This window comes from Silurus aristotelis (genome assembly GCF_946808225.1).
Source record: "Silurus aristotelis genome assembly, chromosome: 1".
Classification (NCBI taxonomy): domain Eukaryota; kingdom Metazoa; phylum Chordata; class Actinopteri; order Siluriformes; family Siluridae; genus Silurus; species Silurus aristotelis.
This window is the reverse complement of record NC_139574.1, coordinates 43,813,621-43,833,338: the sequence shown is the minus strand read 5'-3', so window position 1 is coordinate 43,833,338 and position 19,718 is coordinate 43,813,621. Positions and strand designations below refer to the sequence as shown.

The 19,718-nt window shown below is 44.0% G+C and overlaps 1 protein-coding gene across 3 annotated transcripts in view; it reads right to left on the bottom strand.

Annotated features, from left to right (window-relative positions):
- Positions 1 to 19,718, bottom strand: part of triob (trio Rho guanine nucleotide exchange factor b) — a 71,332-nt gene that overhangs the window by 4,504 nt on the left and 47,110 nt on the right. For 2 of the 3 annotated variants that reach the window (XR_014533691.1, XR_014533692.1), the window contains 18 exons: positions 18,272 to 18,515; positions 10,408 to 10,676; positions 10,019 to 10,180; positions 8,889 to 8,978; positions 8,658 to 8,806; positions 7,690 to 7,756; positions 7,204 to 7,307; positions 6,240 to 6,309; positions 6,029 to 6,118; positions 5,825 to 5,917; positions 5,287 to 5,337; positions 5,091 to 5,168; positions 4,812 to 5,003; positions 4,538 to 4,718; positions 4,318 to 4,458; positions 2,426 to 2,676; positions 832 to 937; positions 422 to 449 (listed from right to left, as the gene is read on the bottom strand). Coding sequence is in view for 1 of the 3 variants with exons in the window: in XM_083541785.1 (XP_083397911.1) it covers positions 161 to 323; positions 422 to 449; positions 832 to 937; positions 2,426 to 2,676; positions 4,028 to 4,458; positions 4,538 to 4,718; positions 4,812 to 5,003; positions 5,091 to 5,168; positions 5,287 to 5,337; positions 5,825 to 5,917; positions 6,029 to 6,118; positions 6,240 to 6,309; positions 7,204 to 7,307; positions 7,690 to 7,756; positions 8,658 to 8,806; positions 8,889 to 8,978; positions 10,019 to 10,180; positions 10,408 to 10,676; positions 18,272 to 18,515 (2,819 nt within the window). In the remaining 2 variants the exon portion in view is untranslated. Of the gene's footprint in view, positions 1 to 160; positions 324 to 421; positions 450 to 831; positions 938 to 2,425; positions 2,677 to 4,027; positions 4,459 to 4,537; positions 4,719 to 4,811; positions 5,004 to 5,090; positions 5,169 to 5,286; positions 5,338 to 5,824; positions 5,918 to 6,028; positions 6,119 to 6,239; positions 6,310 to 7,203; positions 7,308 to 7,689; positions 7,757 to 8,657; positions 8,807 to 8,888; positions 8,979 to 10,018; positions 10,181 to 10,407; positions 10,677 to 18,271; positions 18,516 to 19,718 lie in introns of those variants that run through there. The other variant, XM_083541785.1, reaches the window with a different exon arrangement.

Below are 19,718 nucleotides of genomic sequence, written 5' to 3'. Positions count from 1 at the left end.
GGCAGCTTGGTGGTGGCGGGATTTGAACTTGTGACCTTCCGATCCAAAGTCCAATGCCTTAACCACTGAGCCACAACCTCCTGCAAGCCAGAAATATACTGCGGTTTCAACCAAATACAAAAAGAGAACTTTACTTTGCGCTTGAATAAACAGTGTGTACCTGTGTGTCAGAGTGACCCGTCCTCCGTCGCTCAGCGTGTTCTGATCCGGTCCTCGCCATGACACCGAGGCTCTCGGTTGACCTCCGACCTTACAGCGCAAGGTCACGCTCTCTCCACTCTCGCACGCTAAATCGCTGAGCGGCACCAGAAACTCGGGCGCGACTGAGACACGACGCCGAGAACACGCCAGTTAATAATAATAATCAGAACAATAATTATTATTATAGTGTTATTGATTTGTTCTTTTAAATCACACCAACCGTCATAGATGTAGTTCGGATTTAGAAGCTGAAGAAGAAAAAGAAGGAAAGTCACACAGTTATCACATGTTTCATATGGATACATGACATTAATACATACACTTTATGAGCAAAAGTTTGTGGACACCTGAGCATAAGATTGGTATGTGTTTCTATTTGAACATCTCATTCCACAAGCAGGAGATCTAAGTTCCAAAGCAGGAGATCTTCCACTCCAACCCATATAAAGCATATCTTCATGGAGCTTTTTTTTAAATTTAGCACAAAGTAGCTCAAATGAAGGGAAAATATTTCCTGCTCCTGCACCTGAAGACGTCTAACAGAACCTTCATGGTAACAGTTTGGCTAAAAAAGTCAGTTGTCCCAATACTTTAGTTCACACTAGTGGAATAGAAGTTCGACACGAATACCTTTACGGAAACCTTATTCTCCTGACGACACTCTTTCCTTCCCTCCTTCTCTCTCTTCTCTGATCTGCGGCGGATACGCAGCGCTGTGTGCCATGAAGAAGACTTCCTGAGTCCCACATGAGAAAGAAGGAGATGAAGTGTGAAGGAAGAGCTGAGAATCTTTCAGAAATTATTTACATGATCATGTGGTCTGGTGAAGGTGCACTAGGTTTAGTTTCTGTCTGTCCGTCTGTCTGTTACATCATACATTTATTCTGTCTATCCATCTCTCTCTTCAGCTCATCTTACTATATCTCTCTCTCCCTCTCTCTGTCAATCAATCAGTAAGTCTCTCTCTCTCTCTCTCTCTCTCTCTCTCTCTGTGTATATTTGTTCTTTTCTGCATGCAGTATTAATTCTGCTCGATTGCTAAAAGCAGCTGCAGAAACCAGACTCCGAATACGTGTAACTTTCTTAGTGTAAATATTTAACCCCAGTTGTGAAATAGTCAAAAAAGACTGTATAATCAGACTGTATAATCGGACTGTATAATCAGATCGGACTGTATAATCGGACTGTATAATCGGACTGTATAATCAGATCGGACTGTATAATCAGACTGTATAATCGGACTGTATAATCAGATCGGACTGTATAATCGGACTGTATAATCGGACTGTATAATCAGATCGGACTGTATAATCAGACTGTATAATCGGACTGTATAATCGGACTGTATAATCAGATCGGACTGTATAATCAGACTGTATAATCGGACTGTATAATCGGACTGTATAATCAGATCGGACTGTATAATCAGATCGGACTGTATAATCGAACTGTATAATCAGACTGTATAATCGGATCGGACTGTATGATCAGATCGGACTGTATAATCGGACTGTATAATCGGATCAGACTGTATAATCGGACTGTATAATCAGACTGTATAATCGGATCGGACTGTATAATCAGATCGGACTGTATAATCGGACTGTATAATCGGATCAGACTGTATAATCGGACTGTATAATCGGACTGTATAATCGGATCAGACTGTATAATCGGACTGTATAATCGGACTGTATAATCAGTTTGGACTGTATAATCAGACTGTATAATCGGACTGTATAATCAGATCGGACTGTATAATCGGACTGTATAATCGGATCAGACTGTATAATCGGACTGTATAATCGGACTGTATAATCGGATCGGACTGTATAATCAGACTCGTCTCCTGTTGTCTCGGCAGCTGTTTCTCACTACACAAACACAGCAGGTTGATTGTGGGACATGTGCTACAGCAGGTTGATTGTGGGACATGTGCTACAGCAGGTTGATTGTGGGACATGTGCTACAGCAGGTTGATTGTGGGACATGTGCTACAGCAGGTTGATTGTGGGACATGTGCTACAGCAGGTTGATTGTGGGACATGTGCTACAGCAGGTTGATTGTGGGACATGTGCTACAGCAGGTTGATTGTGGGACATGTGCTACAGCAGGTTGACCTCAGAGAGATTTGGGTCTGAAACTTACTTGCACTTGAACTTCGTCTCATGAACTTAATAAAGTTATGATTTGCGTTACTACTCTGCCGGTTGTTTTGCGTACTTGAAGGTGCTGTTGGTGTAGTCGGGGGCACGGATGGAGGTGTGGCCCAGCACGTGGGCGGGAATCCATCCCTCGGCTGCGGGACCCTGTTCGGTGGGAGCTCGGAACACCAGGAACATGCTCTGCTGGTTGGAAGCCAGGATCTGCACGGCCTCGCCCTGGTGCACACTGATCTCATCCTCTTTTAAAGCCACGTAGTCCTGCGTAACCAGCATGGTGGACACGCCGCTACTGCTGCTGCTGCTTTCACTCTGAACACACACCGTATACACACACACACACACACACACGGGGGAGGATTAGAACCACACACACACACACACACACACGGGGGAGGATTAGAACCACACACACACACACACACACACACACACTCATCACTCTTTAAATTACCATCATTTTCTTCTTCTTTACTTCATGCTGGAAATGAAGTTTCCAAACAACAGACCTTTTTTTGATCATAACGACGCAGTCTTTTATTGTTAAACGAGTGTGATGTTGATCTGAGTCTGAGGTTAAAGTGTCTACACATGCCTTTATTCCATACACAAAAGTTTGTGGACACCTGCTTTGCTATGTGCTTCTTTCTGACCATCCTGTTCCACATTTAGTCTCAATTCACTCATCATGATGAGCTCCACTATTCTGAGAAGATGTTTGTGGAGATTTGTGGAGATTCATTCAGCTACATGAAGGGTGTCAGTAAAATCAGATAGTGATGTAGGTGAGAAGATGAGAAGGTTCCTGGGGTGCAGTTAGCGTTCACATTCATCCCAAAGGTGTTCAATAAGGTTTAGAGCTCTACTGCACAACCCATGGAAAGCAGATCTTCATGGAGCTTCATGGAGCTGGGTTTGTGCACAGGGTTTGGTGCACATTTTGGAACAGGAAACTTTTATGCGGTTGCATCCAAAGACAACTTTGTGGAAGAACCGCGTATGGGTGAAAAAGTTGGGTGTCCCAATATTTTTGACCCTGTAAAACATCTGACCATTATGGAATTTTAAATTCAGTCACTTTCTCCTGAACCCCGTTACCTCTACATCTTCTCTACAATAACATCTGGAATATTCAAAGCTTCCCTGAAGGTTTTTTTGGCTCTCGAGGAGAAAAAATTTCACCAAAATGTGCTGATTAAAAGTAAATAATTGCTTAAAACCTTGTGTTGTGTAGTTATGAGAGGTTATCGTAGAAACTGTAGTTAGTCACAGGTAGTAGATGATGAGGTTTAGCGTGTATGCAGAAGAAGAGAGAAAGATTTTAGTGGCGTGAGTTCTGGAAGCTTCTCTTCGTTAGGAAGCTCTAGTTGAACACCATCTTCATGGCATTGCTGAAAACGTGGCAGCAGATTAGAAGCAGCCGAAATAAACAAAGTTAGTACAAGTTAGATTCTTGGTTTGCGGCAGTTGGTTTGCACGTAGAACTTTGAAGAACATTGAAGAAGCAGAGCATAAATCCTGCAATTCCAAGTTAGTAGTAGAGTATAAACAAGCTTAGGCCACTTGAGCAGGTGAGGAACGTCTCGTCTTGGGAACGCGTTCCATCAGAAAGTTAGTAAAAAGCTGAGGTTAAGCCTGGATTTGAGGGAAGTCTGGACCTTACCCCGTTGCTCTGCAGGGAATGCTCACTGGCTGAGGAGCAAGTACTGACATGATCCGGTTCCTTGTGCTTCTGCTCTGGAAGTGGAGTCCAGCTGCAGGACGAGGAGGCTTTGGGGCCAGAGTGGCATGCTGAAGGTGAGATTTGTGATGAAGGAAGTCCTGATCGAGGTCTGGACAAAGCGAGGGACATTGGGGACACAGCGGCTCGAGGATCTGAACAGGCCATGTCATGCTGCTCGTTCAGGGGGACCTCAAACACTGGGCATGTCCCGAACGTCTCAGGGAACGTACCTGAGGCTGATGGGGGGTGGGGCTGCATGGGTTGGGGAATTCTGGATCCACGAGTTCGGGAGCTGACGGCGATGCCGGGGCCCGGGTTGGAAGTGCTCGCGCCCACATGGTTCCGCTGGTACTCTATAGGAGACGTTAGTGCTGTGGGACAGAAAAATGGCTTTCAGGAACAATCTACAATAAGACGTATGTATGTCTTGCTTGCATGGAAAAGTGTTACCATTGAGGAAGTTCCTCTGGTTCTCCAGGATGCTGCTGATCTGCTGGACCCATGTGTGGCACACGCCCGGGCTGGACGCGTGGAGGACGAAGCGCTCGCTGACCCCCGTGGATGACCTCGATGTGAGCATGAACCTACAGGGGTCGCTGTCTGAACTTTCCTCCAGACCAAGCCAACTGACCTGAGACAGAGTTTTACTCACACACCTCAACATCTCTTCTAGATAACAATTTATGGTCTGAGTTTATGCAACGAGAAGGTGCTCTGATTTTACCTTGATGCTGTTCTTGAACAGAAATCCTGGAGTAGAGAAGCCCTTCTTCTTATCCAGTGGCTCACTGAAGATAATTATCTGCTCGAAGAGAAAGACGCGTCTCTCCTTGGCGCGTGAAAGGAGGCTGGAGTCCTGATCCGACACCATGAACGTGTCCTGGAGGAGGAGCCGGCCCTGAGCGACGATTTTGCCCTGAACACACGCCGTAAAACATTACGACTTTCTACAGTCATGAAATGTACAAAACAACGTTTTTCCACTTTGTTCACGTGTTCTTACATCAAAGCCCTGCAGACGGCCCACGTTCATCATGTCGTTGCAGCGTTTCGGCACCACGCACATGACCTCCACTGCTTTCTGTTAAACACATAAAAAGTGCAGGTTTGTTTGTGGAGCAAAACATAAATGCACGTTGTTTAAAAAAAAAAGAGAGAAAGAAAAGTGGCAAGAAGAAATCGGAACGCAACGTCCTTACCTCTAATTCTGCTGTATCAACACCCGCCTTTCTGGAGAACTTTAAGAAATCCTGAAACAGGAAATGAAAGTGAAGTTCCGTCTCATTACACCAAAACGGACCATCCCAGCAAAGTAATAACCTTCTGTTTCATTACTCAAGTTTGTGCATAAAGCTAAAGTGCCCCCTACTGGACAAACGTATATGATACTTTTCCAGCCATACGTTTTGCAGCCACACAGTTGTGCAGGACGTCTTTGGATGCATGAGCAAAAGATTTTCAATTCACTTGAACTAGGAGACCTAAACGTGTTCCTGGATGAAGATCTGCTTTCCATAGGAGGATCTCCTTCTATAAACCCTATTGAGTGCACCCCAGGAACCTCCTCACCTTCTCACCTACATCCTCCCAGAAGAGTGGAGGTGATTGTAGAATGGTGGCCTCACAGTTATAAAGAGAATGAAGGATTACAGCCGAGTTGATATTTATCCCAACATACAGTCTGTCTTTCCGAAGACATCATTAACATCTGATCCCAGATCATACGCTCATCCTCACCTTCAGCAGGAGCTGGTACTTCATGATCCTCTGCACAGGTTTGATCAGCAGGTCTGTGAGCTGCAGCCGGTGACCCAAACGCTGCTTTAGATCCTGTCCAAGAAAAGAAAAGCAAGAAAACATTTAAAAAAGAAACTTAAACGAGTCCAAACACCAAAAAAATGTCATGAATGAACAATCGGTTGGTTTTAAACTGTTTCACACCTCGAAATACGTGTCGATGTACTCGGAGACGATGTGCTCAGATTTGGGTTTGTTCTGGCAGTAGACGATGTACATGTGCAACCGACGTTCCTGTAAAACCAATCAAATCTCTCATGTGTTATCGACACCACAAATATCTCCCCTGTGGTTGAACGTTTAGATCATCCTCTATAGACACGTCCCACCCACTGAAAGGTCAGAAATGACCTACTTGTTTGATGAACAGTGGAGCTAGCCTATTGGGATCCTCCAGGCACTTTTCCAGCTCAGACAAGAAGAAGCTACAAGGAGAAGAAATCAAGTCAAGTGAAATGAAAGAACATGGAGGCCAACGTGTACTTCAAGATTTAATACCTTTAATACCTTATACATTTTAACCCAAACAACCTCATAGTATCAATCGATACCTCATATGGGTCTAAACTAAGGGCCAAATCTTAGCGCCTTATCAGATGTTCACACTTTGGGCTGAAACAATAAGAAGTATTGAGTGTGAAAAACTTTGGGTCAGATTTTGGGCCAAATAATGTTACATTCTGATGGTTCTTCAAAGTGTAGATTCATTTCAGGTTCTTTTTACCATATATATATATATACACCTTTTAGAAACAAGGTGAGGGAGGTGAGATTGAGATGGTTTGGACATGTGCAGAGGAGGGACATGGGGTATATCAGTAGGAGAATGCTGAGGATGGAGACACCAGGAAGGAGGAAAAGAGGAAGACCAAGGAGAAGGAGGTTTATGGATGTGGTGAGAAAAGACATGCAGGTAGTTGGTGTGACAGAGGCAGATGTAGAGGACAGGGGGGTATGGAGACGGATGATCCACTGTGGCGCCCCCTAATGGGAGCAGCCGAAAGAAGAAGAATCGAAATTCTATGAATTTATACTGAAATGACTAATTGTAATAAATCTTGGTGAATTTTTGACTCTATATTTTGAATTGAATTAAATTAATAAAGTGGCATTAATCAATACCTGATATATTATAGATTTATATTTTGGACCAAACCATGTATTTAATGCTGTATAGTTTGGCTGAAAATAAGGACATGTGCTGTTTCTACTGTAGTCATGGTGACAAGCATGTGAATCAGCTGAAAATGAAAATTTAAAATATACGGACGGATAAGAAAAATCACTATTGCGTGTCGGTGCTGTTCTTTTGGACCTACTCTTTGTGCCATTCGTAGATCTGATAAATGTTTCCGAACACGATCTTGTCCTTGCCCTTCATGTCATCCGGAACCCCCTCCTCCTTCATGCGGCTCATGTAGCCCTGCAAAGACACGGAGAGTCCAAGGACGTCGTTACCAGGGAGACAATCGCACGGACGTCAAAACGTGCAATGGCACAATCTGACGAGGTGGTACCACCCACCACCGGCAGCTCACGTCCTGTTCCAAACCGGCACATTGTGCGTGAACATGTCAGTGTCTGTGTGAGAGCAGCACCGTAACGGTCACGTTCACTAAATACAAACGTGTCCACGGGGCTCAAAAGCGAGGGTGAGGCACCAGATCCAGCCGAACTGCACTCTGTATAATTATAGCCATCCTTCTACACTCACAGTCCTGCACTGGTCCAGAGCTTCCAGACATCCCATGACCTCTGTGTCTTATACTAGACATGTAATTCTATTGGTTTGACCTTGTTCTTACCTCCACCACCGCACCCAGGTCTCTAACATAGTCTCGCTCTGTTTCCACCAGCTCCAAAAGCACATAGCTGCAGAGAGAGAGAGACAGAGCGAGAGAGAGCGAGAGAGAGTGAGAGAGAGAAAGAGAGAGCAAGAGAGAGAGAAGGTCAAAACAGGAAAAAAAAAAACTAGCCAGGAACAAGAATCAGACTTTTTTATGGTAACGACGAAAATGGACCTAAAGCAGATATTAAACTCAAATCTTGACCAAATCCAACCCCAAATCCAATCTACCACATAATCAACAACAAAGTTCCTCCAGGGGGTATACGAGGTGGTATCAAAACATTTGGTGACTAGTTTTGTAACCTGCCAACGGATGGCAGCACGAGGCTGCACCCACAGTCACAGGGAGCACCGACCTTCATAAGTCAGTGTGCCAAAAGACATCGGGAGCTGTGGAACTGGTGCTGTTCTGACCACATGCATTAACCACATCCACTATTCTGAGCACGTGCGCACCCGGTCACCGAGCTCTCCTCACACGTGAAACGACACGAGCTCACCTCCGCACCCACCCTACTCGCCAGATGTGGCTCCTGCAGACTTCACCCTCCTCCTGAAGATAAGAAGCTAATCGCAGAAGGTGTTTGACATACTTCGAAAAGGAGACTTCCAGGACATGTCCCAGAAGAACACAGGGGGCGCTGTATTGCTGTGCAAAAGGACTGTTTTGAAGGTGACAGTGTAGAAAGGTAGAGAAATAAAGTACTGTCTTGTAATCAGAGCTTGTCTCGAAACATTTTTGATACCACCTCGTAGACAAGTTTGTTATTTGGAGTATGTTAGGGTTTAAGTTTTAAGGGTTAGAGTTAGTCCTGTAGGAGAAGTTGGATCAGATTCAGCTCCACACCACAGAATGTTGCTTCTATTTCAAGGACAGTATCGCAAATGAACAGGACTCGTTGATCCTCTAATGCAGGCGCTTACTGGCGCTTCTTGAGGACGCTTGTCCTGCGTTCTTCCATCTCCTCGGCAGGTGACGAAGAAGACAACAGCGAGTAATCGGAGGGATTACATGACGGACTTTTGCTGTCCTTGTGCTCAACTGAGAGGGAACTTGGCCGGTCCTCCAGACTCTGAGAGACCAAACAGAAGATAAGAGTGGTAGAACCGGCACATGTTTATGTAGCATGTCGGATAATATGAAGCTCAACATACCATCTTGCTCTTGACAAGTTCTTCAATGGCGATCACAAGTTCGGCAGCACTGGGGGTCTCTGAACTGCTGGGATGCCCGGAAAGACGAGCCTGAAGATAGAGAGTAAAATCTAAGCTTTTATACTTGGTCCATTCTAAACCCTGTGTAATTTTCTTGTCCCATCAACCACTACTTAGCAATTGTTCATATAAAAAAATTGCTTTGATCGAGACATTCGATATAAAAGCGATAAATTATCGCTTGTCACTTGACAAACTATGGACCTACGGAGACGACTCACTCTTTAAGACTACTCATTCGTCTAATTCACATTAAAGACTCGTTCAAAAGGACTTGTCACCATCATGTACATACTTCTGCCAAGGGGGGTTTTGCCAGAGCTGTTGATGAAAATGAGTTTCTATCAAAAAATACCAAACCCTAAAACTTCTATATCTTGTAGTAGATGCTTAATGAAGATACTTGCCTTAGATGGCAACAGTTGCAGTTCAAGAATCCTGTCCATATAAGGTTCAAGCCGTGGCTGGTCCAGGACTTGCTAGCCAATAAAAGTGGCAATTGCAAGACTTTGGGAGGGGCTTGGTTTAGAAAAGGCTTTTGGGTTTATGGAACTAAAGAGTACTTATAGCACACATGACATTCTGCTTCATGTGCTGGTACTCTGGAATACTCCATTAAAGAGAAGTCCTATAAACTAGGTTTTTGTTTGGTCTGAGATGAAGGACTGATGGAGTATTCAAAGGACTGACAGTGAAGCAAAGAAAGGAATGATGAAGAAACATAAAGAAAGGAAAAGAATTAAAAAGAAGGAAAGGCTTGGTTGGAAAAGGAAGCTACATGGAGAGGTACGGGAACTGGGATGAAAAAGTTACAGAGCACAAATAAACAAGATGCTCAGGTGTAAAACCGGGAGAAAAACAAGCGACAATAATGCAGTAGTATTAGATAAAAAAATAGGCGTAAGAATTTTAGCCATTATTCCGAATTAAATGTACTGTAACAACCATCAGACAAATCGCTGTTGCCTGGTTTTGCTTTGAGACATAAAGAGGAGTTACTGTAGCATTCGTCGATTTCAAAGCTGTGTACAGTAATATAACTTCTCTACCCTCGTATTCGGTATCTTTACCTTTTCATCCTGGGAGTCCTGATGGAGGAGACTGTGCTGTTGGATGGGCATTGGTGGTGGCAGAGGCACGGCCTCTTCACCTTCTTCCTCTCCACAGCTCTGCATGCCCGAAGATGATGATTTGGACAGTGTGCCACTGCTTAGGCCCTCGTATCTCATCCGCTGTAGGAATAATTGGGGGTGGAGGCAGCAGGAAAGTGTAAATCCATGTTAAACCAAAGGCGTGTTCTAAAGGGGGGCACATTATCCTGCATATCTTGGAATAACATACTATTTAAAATAAATATTTCCTCTATATATAAAGGGGTACGCTGTGTCCTGAGTGCAAACACCATCGACATGTTACAGTGTCGCACAACAAATGGCATTTGTTTGTTTTCGCCTCTCACCTCCTCAACGGTCTCGTCCTGGGGCGTCGCAGCGTTCTCATCCGAGTCCCTCTGCAATTCACCGCTCTTGCGGTTCTTCTTGTGCTTGTGTGCGAGTTTCTTGGCATTTCCATCGGCTTTCCCGCTGCTCAGACGCCTCACCGGGCTCGTCAGCCACTTACGCAGGGTATTTCCGGGGCGTTTGGCGCCCGGAGAGCCGTGAAGGTGCCTCGGCTGCAGGGTGGCACTGCCTGATATTCCCCCGTCATTACTGGACACGGAGAGAGTGTCTGGAAAAACAAAGATATGGAAATACTGCAATAGGACTTTTATAAAACTGATTTTCCCCCCCCACACCAGTGTGCATTATGGTCTATTATGGATTACGCATGATATAAAAATAACACAACAAAACAACCAGCATCATAAAACTGTCGGCTTGTCTGTGAAAATCTACTTTCATCACTGGGTGCAGGCTATTTGTTGGTACCTTGAAAAATGAAAGTTACAGCATTTTAGGTGTTTAGTGAAGCCTTTTGTGTAAAGGTTTTTTTCAAAGAAACAAAAGCAGATATAAAGGTCCACAGGCATGGAGTGCGTTGGTAAACTGGGATGTTTGGATAATATTGTAGACCGGAAGATCTTGAGAAGCCAGCTACTGTATAACGCTCTGACCTCAACCCTGGAATCAAGAAATGAGGACATAACCATGATGACCACCATCACTCTCCAAAAAAAAATCTACTAGATCTTCCCAGAAGAATGGAGGTTATTTTTTAGAGCAAATTGCAATAGAATGTGGAATGGGATGTCCAGAAAGATGATCTGCTTTGTTTTGTATCAATATGTTGCTTTAATGTGTGAAAATTTAAGATCAAGTCCAAACACTAGTGTAAGATTACACACATGATGCCTGAAACGCTGAACTAAATGCAGAACCTCTATTAATAGTCGACTGCACCGTTTTCTGCTTCAACCTCATCCCATAAGGGAGAAGATATTTGTATTTTTTACAAATTCTGCGGCACGGCCTCTGAGCGGAACCAAGCTGAAGCTTATGTAACACCTGTGTCAGATGTTCTGTTTTTGTATCGAACTCTCTGATCTCCTCAAAGCTCACAGATCTTAAAAAACCCTGTATTTTGGAAGTTGCTAATTGGTAGTTTTATTTTTGGGTTGCTTGTTAATAGGCGACTTTACACTTGGAGCACAAAACTTTCCTGCTTGTCAACACATCTAATGTGCAAGCAAAAAAAAAGGCCCACAGGCTGTGTGTAAAATGTAGTCCTTGGAGTTTAGACTGAATGGTGTGAGAGGAAAAAAAAAGCGCCAGTGAAAAGCAGGAGGAACAGGGTGTTTGGCACTAAACTGGAAGGTTATGGTAACTGGAATAATCAGTTTTTACAACTTTGGTGATCAGAAAAGCATCGCTGCATTTTGGTTTGTTCTGCATTTACAGCATTTAGAAGATGGCCTAAAAAGTGAGCAGTTGATGGTTAAGGGCTTTGCTCAAGAGTCCAGCATCGGACCTTTGTGGTGCTGGGATTAGAACTTGTGACCTTTTGATCCAGTGTCCAATACCTTAACCATGGTGGCACCACCTCTGGTGAAAATCTGGCTACAAATTCGTTTCTGATTTATGGCACATCTTGACAATAATTTGCTTCCTATTTAGAAGACCAGGTGACCTGGAGAAGATGCACATGTGCTCCAGCAGACTCTCCAATAGAGTCCCACTAAACTCCATTCCTGTTCATTTATAGTGGATCTCGTGGTGAGGGCTTTTTCTCTCTTTGTTTTCACCACTTCTTTACAGTTGCGCTCAACCTTCACCACTATAGACACACTTGTTTTCGCTCGGATCTCTGCAGATATCTCATCATGGATGCCAGCTGAAGCTTCCTCCGAACGAATCTGCTGTTCATCCCAGATGATTCATCTCCACATCAACATCTTGAGATCTTTATGGAAAACTCTCTGATCTCACCTTCAGAACAACCTCGGCCTAACCACGGACAATCAACTGTCCTAATGAATATCATGATTATAATCCCGTACGCCTGCAGTAAACACGTCTCTGGATTTACAGCTGCATAGCGCCCCCGACAGTTGGGGTCCATAAAAGGAGACGCCGACGTGATGAGACGTTTTCAGCTGTCGCTTTGACCTCTGGAACAGCGACCGCTGAACTTTCACACACGCACACAAATAAAGTACATACGCCGAAATAACACGACACGAATAACCACACCCGGGTCACGTGCGCTTCGGCACGATGTCCATGTCCATGACACCGCAAACTCGCTTCACACGCTAATTTTCCTTTTGTGTCCTGATAACAGAAATGATTTTAATCACAGATTATTGTATCGCATTATTGCGCAGAACAGATGAATGCTCGAGTCTGATTGGTCAGAAGGCTGGTCCATTTTCTATAATCAGAAGAATCCATTGTGCAGATTACAAGTATGTTATTTATGTATATATGTATGTGTGTGTGTGTGTGTGTGTGCACCTTCACTGCATCCAAGCTTGCACAAAAAAAAGAAAGGACACCGTTCAGTCCCTGCCAGAGGTGTTGCATATGCAGTGACCTGAACAACAAAAACCTCTATTCATGTCTGTGTTAATGAGATCTTCCTTCATCAGTCAACTCCGACTGCAGGAACCCTGTTTCTCCGGTCCTTCAGAGGCAGGAGAACAAAAAAACCCAGGACGCTGTAATACTTCAGGTCTAATGCACCATAAATGTGGAATAAATGTGGAATAGGACGTTCAAAAAACAGATAATCTTATAATCAGGTGTTCACAAACCTTCATCTGTATAGTGTAACTCACAGTATGTCACAGTTAAAAGCATTACACAAATAAAAATCTATTGATTTATAACAACATGGAAACTAAACAGATCAAATCAAATCTTTTGTGACGTCCGTAATTGACTAATGTTTAACCCACACTCAGAACTTATGACTTCATTATTCTGATGATATTAGCTTTGCTCTGGCAACTTGATCAAATCCAACTTATTTAGCAAAATTGTATTCGTCTTCAGGCTGACTGGATGTCTTTATTTCTGTGTTTGATAACACACTAAACACAAATGCGTTTCGGTTAAACTACAGGCTGGCGCAGATCAACGGGAAATTTGGGTACTACTTGTTGGCGACCCCGAAGGCCTCGGCGCTCATTTGGAATTGTTGTGACCTCGTTTTGAACCACTTGCCGTTAGTTTGAACAGATCGGCGCAGTGGTGCACAGAGAACGTTCTCTGTAAAGGAGAAATAAAACGTAAAAGTAACAAGCCTTAAATAAGAAGTCCGCGGGTAGCGTTCGAATGTCCCGCACACAGACAATATCCAAACTATATCGAGAACATTTCTTCACCGAAAGTTTCCTTTGTGCATCACTCACACTTTCATCGTTCTTAGTTACAGCCAACTGCTCCATTATAACTAACAGAATGGGTTTTGAAACGAGTTCCCACCAGCTACAAACAATCTCAGGGTTCCAAAATTTCCCTACGCCACAAAATAATGATAAAAACAATCTCTAAGTGTCTTAAACTTGCTCGCAAGTAATCTCATTTAAACACATCTACAGCTGTGTGGAGAATCCGGAGCCGAGCGCTTATTCCGTACAGAACGCGCTCCGTTTGACCGAGCCAACAATCTGTGTGAAGGTGTTCTCCAGAGACATCCGTTTAATGAGGACCGACCTCCTTTTGAAGTCCCGAGTTTAAAGCTTCATGTGAACATGATGCAGGAACTCGTCTTGTCTATTCAACTGCGATTTATGAGGGGAGTCAATAGTCACGACACATTCCTGTCCTGCAGGGTGCGAAAGAAGGTCGGGACCTGAAGCGTCTTAAATCCTGAGCCGTTTCTCAATTTAATAAAGATGTCTGCTTCATTTCATACCGGGGTTTACAAGGACACACCAATTCAAGATCACCAACACGTATCTATATCAGCAAAAGAACGATCCACAGAGATGACAAGTTCCTGCAGATAAACAAGCACCAGAAATCTCAGCTCGTCTGAGAACTTAGTGCAGGCTCTGCAGAACAGAGATGTGGAGAGCAATGCGAGGAATGTACCATTAACTCCCTGGGGGTACGTCAAGAGTTTAACAACATGCACAACACAATAAAAGGTGAGAACAGGGAATGGAAAAAAAAGTGCATACATAAAGTTTGAAGAACAACTAAAGCAGATTGCGGTATAAATATTTCATCACGCAGTATGATGTCCAGCACGTCATTAAACACGCCGATAGAAAGAAAAGGATAAAGGAAAAAATATCAATACTTAAGTAACATAACACACAAATAATGAGATCCCCTGAATAGTACGTACCCAAATCCAGGAGCCAGACCTTGCAATTTTCACCGTGTCCACTTGCAGATTTCAGATGATACATGGGACTCAGGGAGAGAAGTGAGCTCAGACTGTGTGCCATGCTGGAAGAAGGTGTGGGTTCACCCCATATACAGAACTGTTTAACGGCAAGCAGAAAACCGTCCGACACATAACGGATGGAGGAAAGACAGAGAATGAAAGAAGGAAGCAAAGTGAAGGGTTGTGCTAAATGGAGGGAGGGAGGGAGGGATAGAAAGAGAGAAAGAGAGCAAGGGAGGGAGGGAGGGAGGGAGGTGGTGAGAAAGAGGTGGTTGCCACAGAGAAAGAAGATCAGGAGGAGGAGAAAGAGCAACTTCCAGTTCTTGTTGTTTTAGTAAAAAATTTTTAAAGAATTCTGTGTTCACCAAAGCTTTCAAATGTATTTACTGTGGTTTTTCTCAGACCATTCATCTTTCCATCTTGGACCACAACCCTTAGAGGTTTCACCATAGGACAAAGGAGATCCAGAAGAGCATTTAACTGAGTGTTTCTTTGAACTTCTCAAACATGCCCTGAAACTAAAGTACATATGAGGTGGTATCAAAACGTTTGGAGACTCGTGTCCTGGAAGTCTTCCTTTCGAAACGTGTCAAGCATTTTCTGAGACACAGCACAGAACTGGATCTTCATCTTCAGGAAGAAGGCATGCACATGTGGTCAGAACAGCACCAGGTGCACAGGTCGGTGTTCCCTGTGACTGTGCGTGCAACCCTTGCGCTGCCATCTGTTGGCGTGTTACAAAACGAATCCTTTTCTCAAAATGTTTTTTTTGTACCTGCTCGTACTTAACAGTAAGCAGCTCCTTTGTTTTGCACCAACCACGAGACCACAGCCCCACCCAGCTGGGTTCTTCTGGGTGACAAGAGCAGGGCTCACCAAATTCCCAGGTCAAAGTTCACATTGTCAAATGTTGCTTTAAAAAGCAGAAGTCCCTGTAGCAAGGAGAGGAGATCAGTAAATCCCATGGCTGGGGGGCATCTCTGGGAACTTGATTTGAGGGCTTTGAGGTTCTAAAATGTTATGTGAGTATTATTATGGCAGGAATGAGGAGGAACAGTCAGAGGAGGAAAAAGTCATAAGATATTCTACTCAGTAAAAGTACTTTTAATTGAATGAGATTTTACTTGAGTACAATTTAAAATCTAAAACTTGGGGGGGGGGGGGTAAATGTCTTTCATTACTTTCCACCTCTGGTTCCACTCTAACCGTTAAAAACCTGCTGAATACGTAGTTCTACTAAGGTTCTTTCTAAGTCATGTTGCGTTGCTGGAAACTGGACCAGAGTAAGTCTGGTAAGTTTTGGGGTAATACCAGGTCACCTCAGCATTGCACCTACACAGACAAGTGCCTCTCTGACGAGTGATGGCTGATTAGTGCAGGAATATAGTCATGGCATGGTGAGGAGCACAAAGGTCCCCCTGTTGCAGGGAGTGTTTGGCGGGGTCCAGTGCCTGGGCGGTGGCCAGTAGGGCTTCTTCCTGTTGCTCAATGAACACACACAAGGCTCCTTTGCCACTCCTTCCAGCATTAATCAACATTCAGGGAAGGATTCGGCTTCGGTTCCTCCGAGCGACCGACATCAATTGAACGCCGCTACGTCCCAGTTGTCAAAAAATGAATTAATCAAAGTCGTATTCCAGGTCTCTTTTTACACGTTCTATAAATACCTATTGCCTCTTGTTCAGAGAGCGCAATCTGAGACCTTTCTCAGGACCGCTGTCTAAAGATCTACAGTCTCTGGATGTGGGAATGTGAACCTGAACCGTCTCTAGATCTCGGATTGTGTATCTCTAGGCATGGGGGAAAATTACACTCTGAAATGCTGCGTATGCTTTCAGGGGTGTCCAAAACTAACCAAAGTCCCAGCACTGTCCACACGTTATTTAATGCTCAATCTTCAATCCTTCCAGTCTGAATGAGGTCGAGACCCTGCAAGACTCCAGTGATTCTGTGGTGATTATATGGAGATTAACATCCTGCACTTCTTCCACATTTCCTATGATTTGAATCCGTTTCTTACCTTCCGATATCCAGATTTAAGGGGCTCCGGATCTTTACACTCGTTTTTCTGGTGTATGGAACTAAACCCAGGAGATCTGACATAACATCTAACCTTCATCAGTCCTATATATTTAAATGAATTGAACAGGTTTATTATATATTTATATGCAACATATTAATAATTATTATTAATAGATCATATATGGCATACTATATATTTTGTAATTTATACTTATATTTTATTTAGAATCATTATAAATGATTAATTGATCCAATAAATGGTCTTTTTGAGAACGTTGTAATTCAGAACGCACCGAATAAATAGTGGGAAAAGGATGAATAAGAATCGAACATGCTCTACTACAAAAATACAATAAACACGAAACAAGCTCTTAGTCAAACCTGGATTCTTTTCTCCATTGTGACATTGTGATCCAGGATGAATAAAAAGCTCTCACTCGCAACAGCTCCATCACAATGAGGGTCCAGTCATCGCTTTAGATCTGACCACAGATGCCTACGCTCAGGAACCATGCCAATGAGTGCACCTGACTTCCTCTTTGTTAGAAAAGTCGTTGCAAACAGAGCACTTTACACCACGTAGTGACTCAGGGCCATGAGGGCACACTGCGCTAATCACACGTGGTCAGAAATGCTTAGAAAGCAGGAACCTGCTGAAACAGCACATACAGTACAGCTTTCACGCAGAACCAGTCACTTTTACACCTTCTGGGTTGCTGGAAATGTCCGGATGATAAATATCAGTGTTCTTCACTTGTGTGTGTCATGGTTTAGACAAGTTCGTATGAAACATGTGTGGTGTTGTTATTACTGTTTACTGCGCATTAATAAAGAATCTTCTCCAGGTGCTGCTGCCTATCGAGCAGTTCCTGACTGCAGGATGATTTTTCTCACAACATATCAGCAGGTACAACAATCATCCAAGCCTAATGTTTTTAAACGTATACAACATGTACGACTGCAAGTCACAGGATGACTGAACCACAACAAAGAACTCAAAGTTCTCTTCAGAACCTACACTAACTGCAGAGAATAATTTGCTCTAAAGGTTGGAAGTCTGAGTCATCGCTGAATCAGCTGGAATTCTCCTACACCAGTAAGAACCTGTCTGTGTGGAAAGACCTTCAGGCTGGGGAATGATGAAATACTTTCTCCAGACTTTAAAGGAGTCACTTTAGAGTCAAACCAGTGGAACATCAAACACAAATCTCAAGAAATTCATCAGGGACTGGGGGCAGGGGGGCAGGGGGCAGGGGGACATGGGGCATGGGCAGGAGGGCAGGGGGCATGGGCATGGGGGCAGGGGGGCAGGGGGCATGGGCAAGGGGGCAGAGGGCATGGGGGCGACCCTGTCCATAGGGTATAGAATTAATCCCGAATCTTCCACAAAAATAAGCCTCAATCAATCGCATTATCAAAGCAAAACTCTTTGGTTGCAAAGAAAACTCAAACATCAATCTCACCTTTATGATTAAAGATCCCCTCCATCTCAATGCTGCTGCGAGAGTGGGCGATGCACAGCATGGCGCTGGGCACCAAGCCTTCCTGGGCAGGACAGCGGTCTGTGGTGCGCACCAGGCACCAGTCGGGTTTGTCCTGGCACCTCTCGAGCACCTCTACGGTCTGACCACGCCTGACGCTCAGCTCCGAGCCATTACTGGCCATGAAGTCGTGGATGACCACCGTCAACTCGCAGCCCCCAGATAGCTGTGGAAGAGAGTGAGTGTCATTGGGAATTCAGATCAGAAATGGTTTGATCTCTGTGAAGAGGTTTGCATGTTTTACTTATATTTGTATGGGTTTCCTAAAGGTTCTCTGGCCTCCTCTTGGCTCCTCTGGGTGAACTAGCTTCTCTAAACTACCTGTAGGAGTGAATGTGTGCATGTTCAAGGTGGTATTAAAACCTTTTAAGAACATCACCCCTTAGGCGCTTTAAACCCTGGCAGTAGAACTCGTTATTGATGGTGTGGCCCCGGGGGATGAATTCTCAATGCACAACAAGGCAAATGAGCACTCTTTAGAGCTGCAGAACTGCCTCGGCTTTTTTAGATTTGGAAGTTGATGGGCTCTTCCACTGTGAAGACTCATCTCAGGGTTACATCACGGTACTGATCCTCGACAGCTTATCCACAACACGTTGAAGGTCTTCCTGATCTCTCATTGTCTTCCAGTGATGTTCTTCTGCAGTACAGTAAACGTTCCTGGCTCTGGATCCACCATGACCGAGAGCTACTGGTGATGAATAAATGACTAATTGGGAGTGGTGGCTTAGTGGTTACAGAATTGGATCTGAAAGTCATGAGTTTAAATCCCAATCCCACCAAGCTTCCATTCCTGGGCCCCTGAGCAAGGCCCTCATTGTATGAATGAGATCTGAATAAGAGTGCATGCTAAATTCTGTAAATGTAAATGACTAATGAAATAAAGATCTTGGTTGATCATTTGTGATGGATTGTTCCTTGAAGATCTCCAAAAGCATTGCTTGATAAAGCAGGTTCATATGAACTTTACATCTATAATAAATCAATTCAAAGTATTGATTAAAATTAATCAGAAAAACAATCAAAACAAACGAATAAATATCCTACCAGCTGGTAGTGTGGCATTGCCAGCGAGCAGAAAAGCTGCACCACAGACGCTGAGCTCTTACACTCCATACCTTCAACCTTCTTCTTTAATTCACATGAAAAAATCCCACAAACAAAAAAACAACAAAAAAACAAAACTCCAAATCCCGTGCTTTAAAAAAATCCATTCTCGGAGCGACACTGAGAAGGAACACGGCGTTCGTCTCCATCACCTGCTCTCTCTGCCTGGTCCTTCAGCATGCTGTTGGAGGCTGGTGACACGTTTCGGCGTCGCTGCGGAGACGCATCACGTGATTTTCCGAGCCGGTGGAGTCATTTAAAG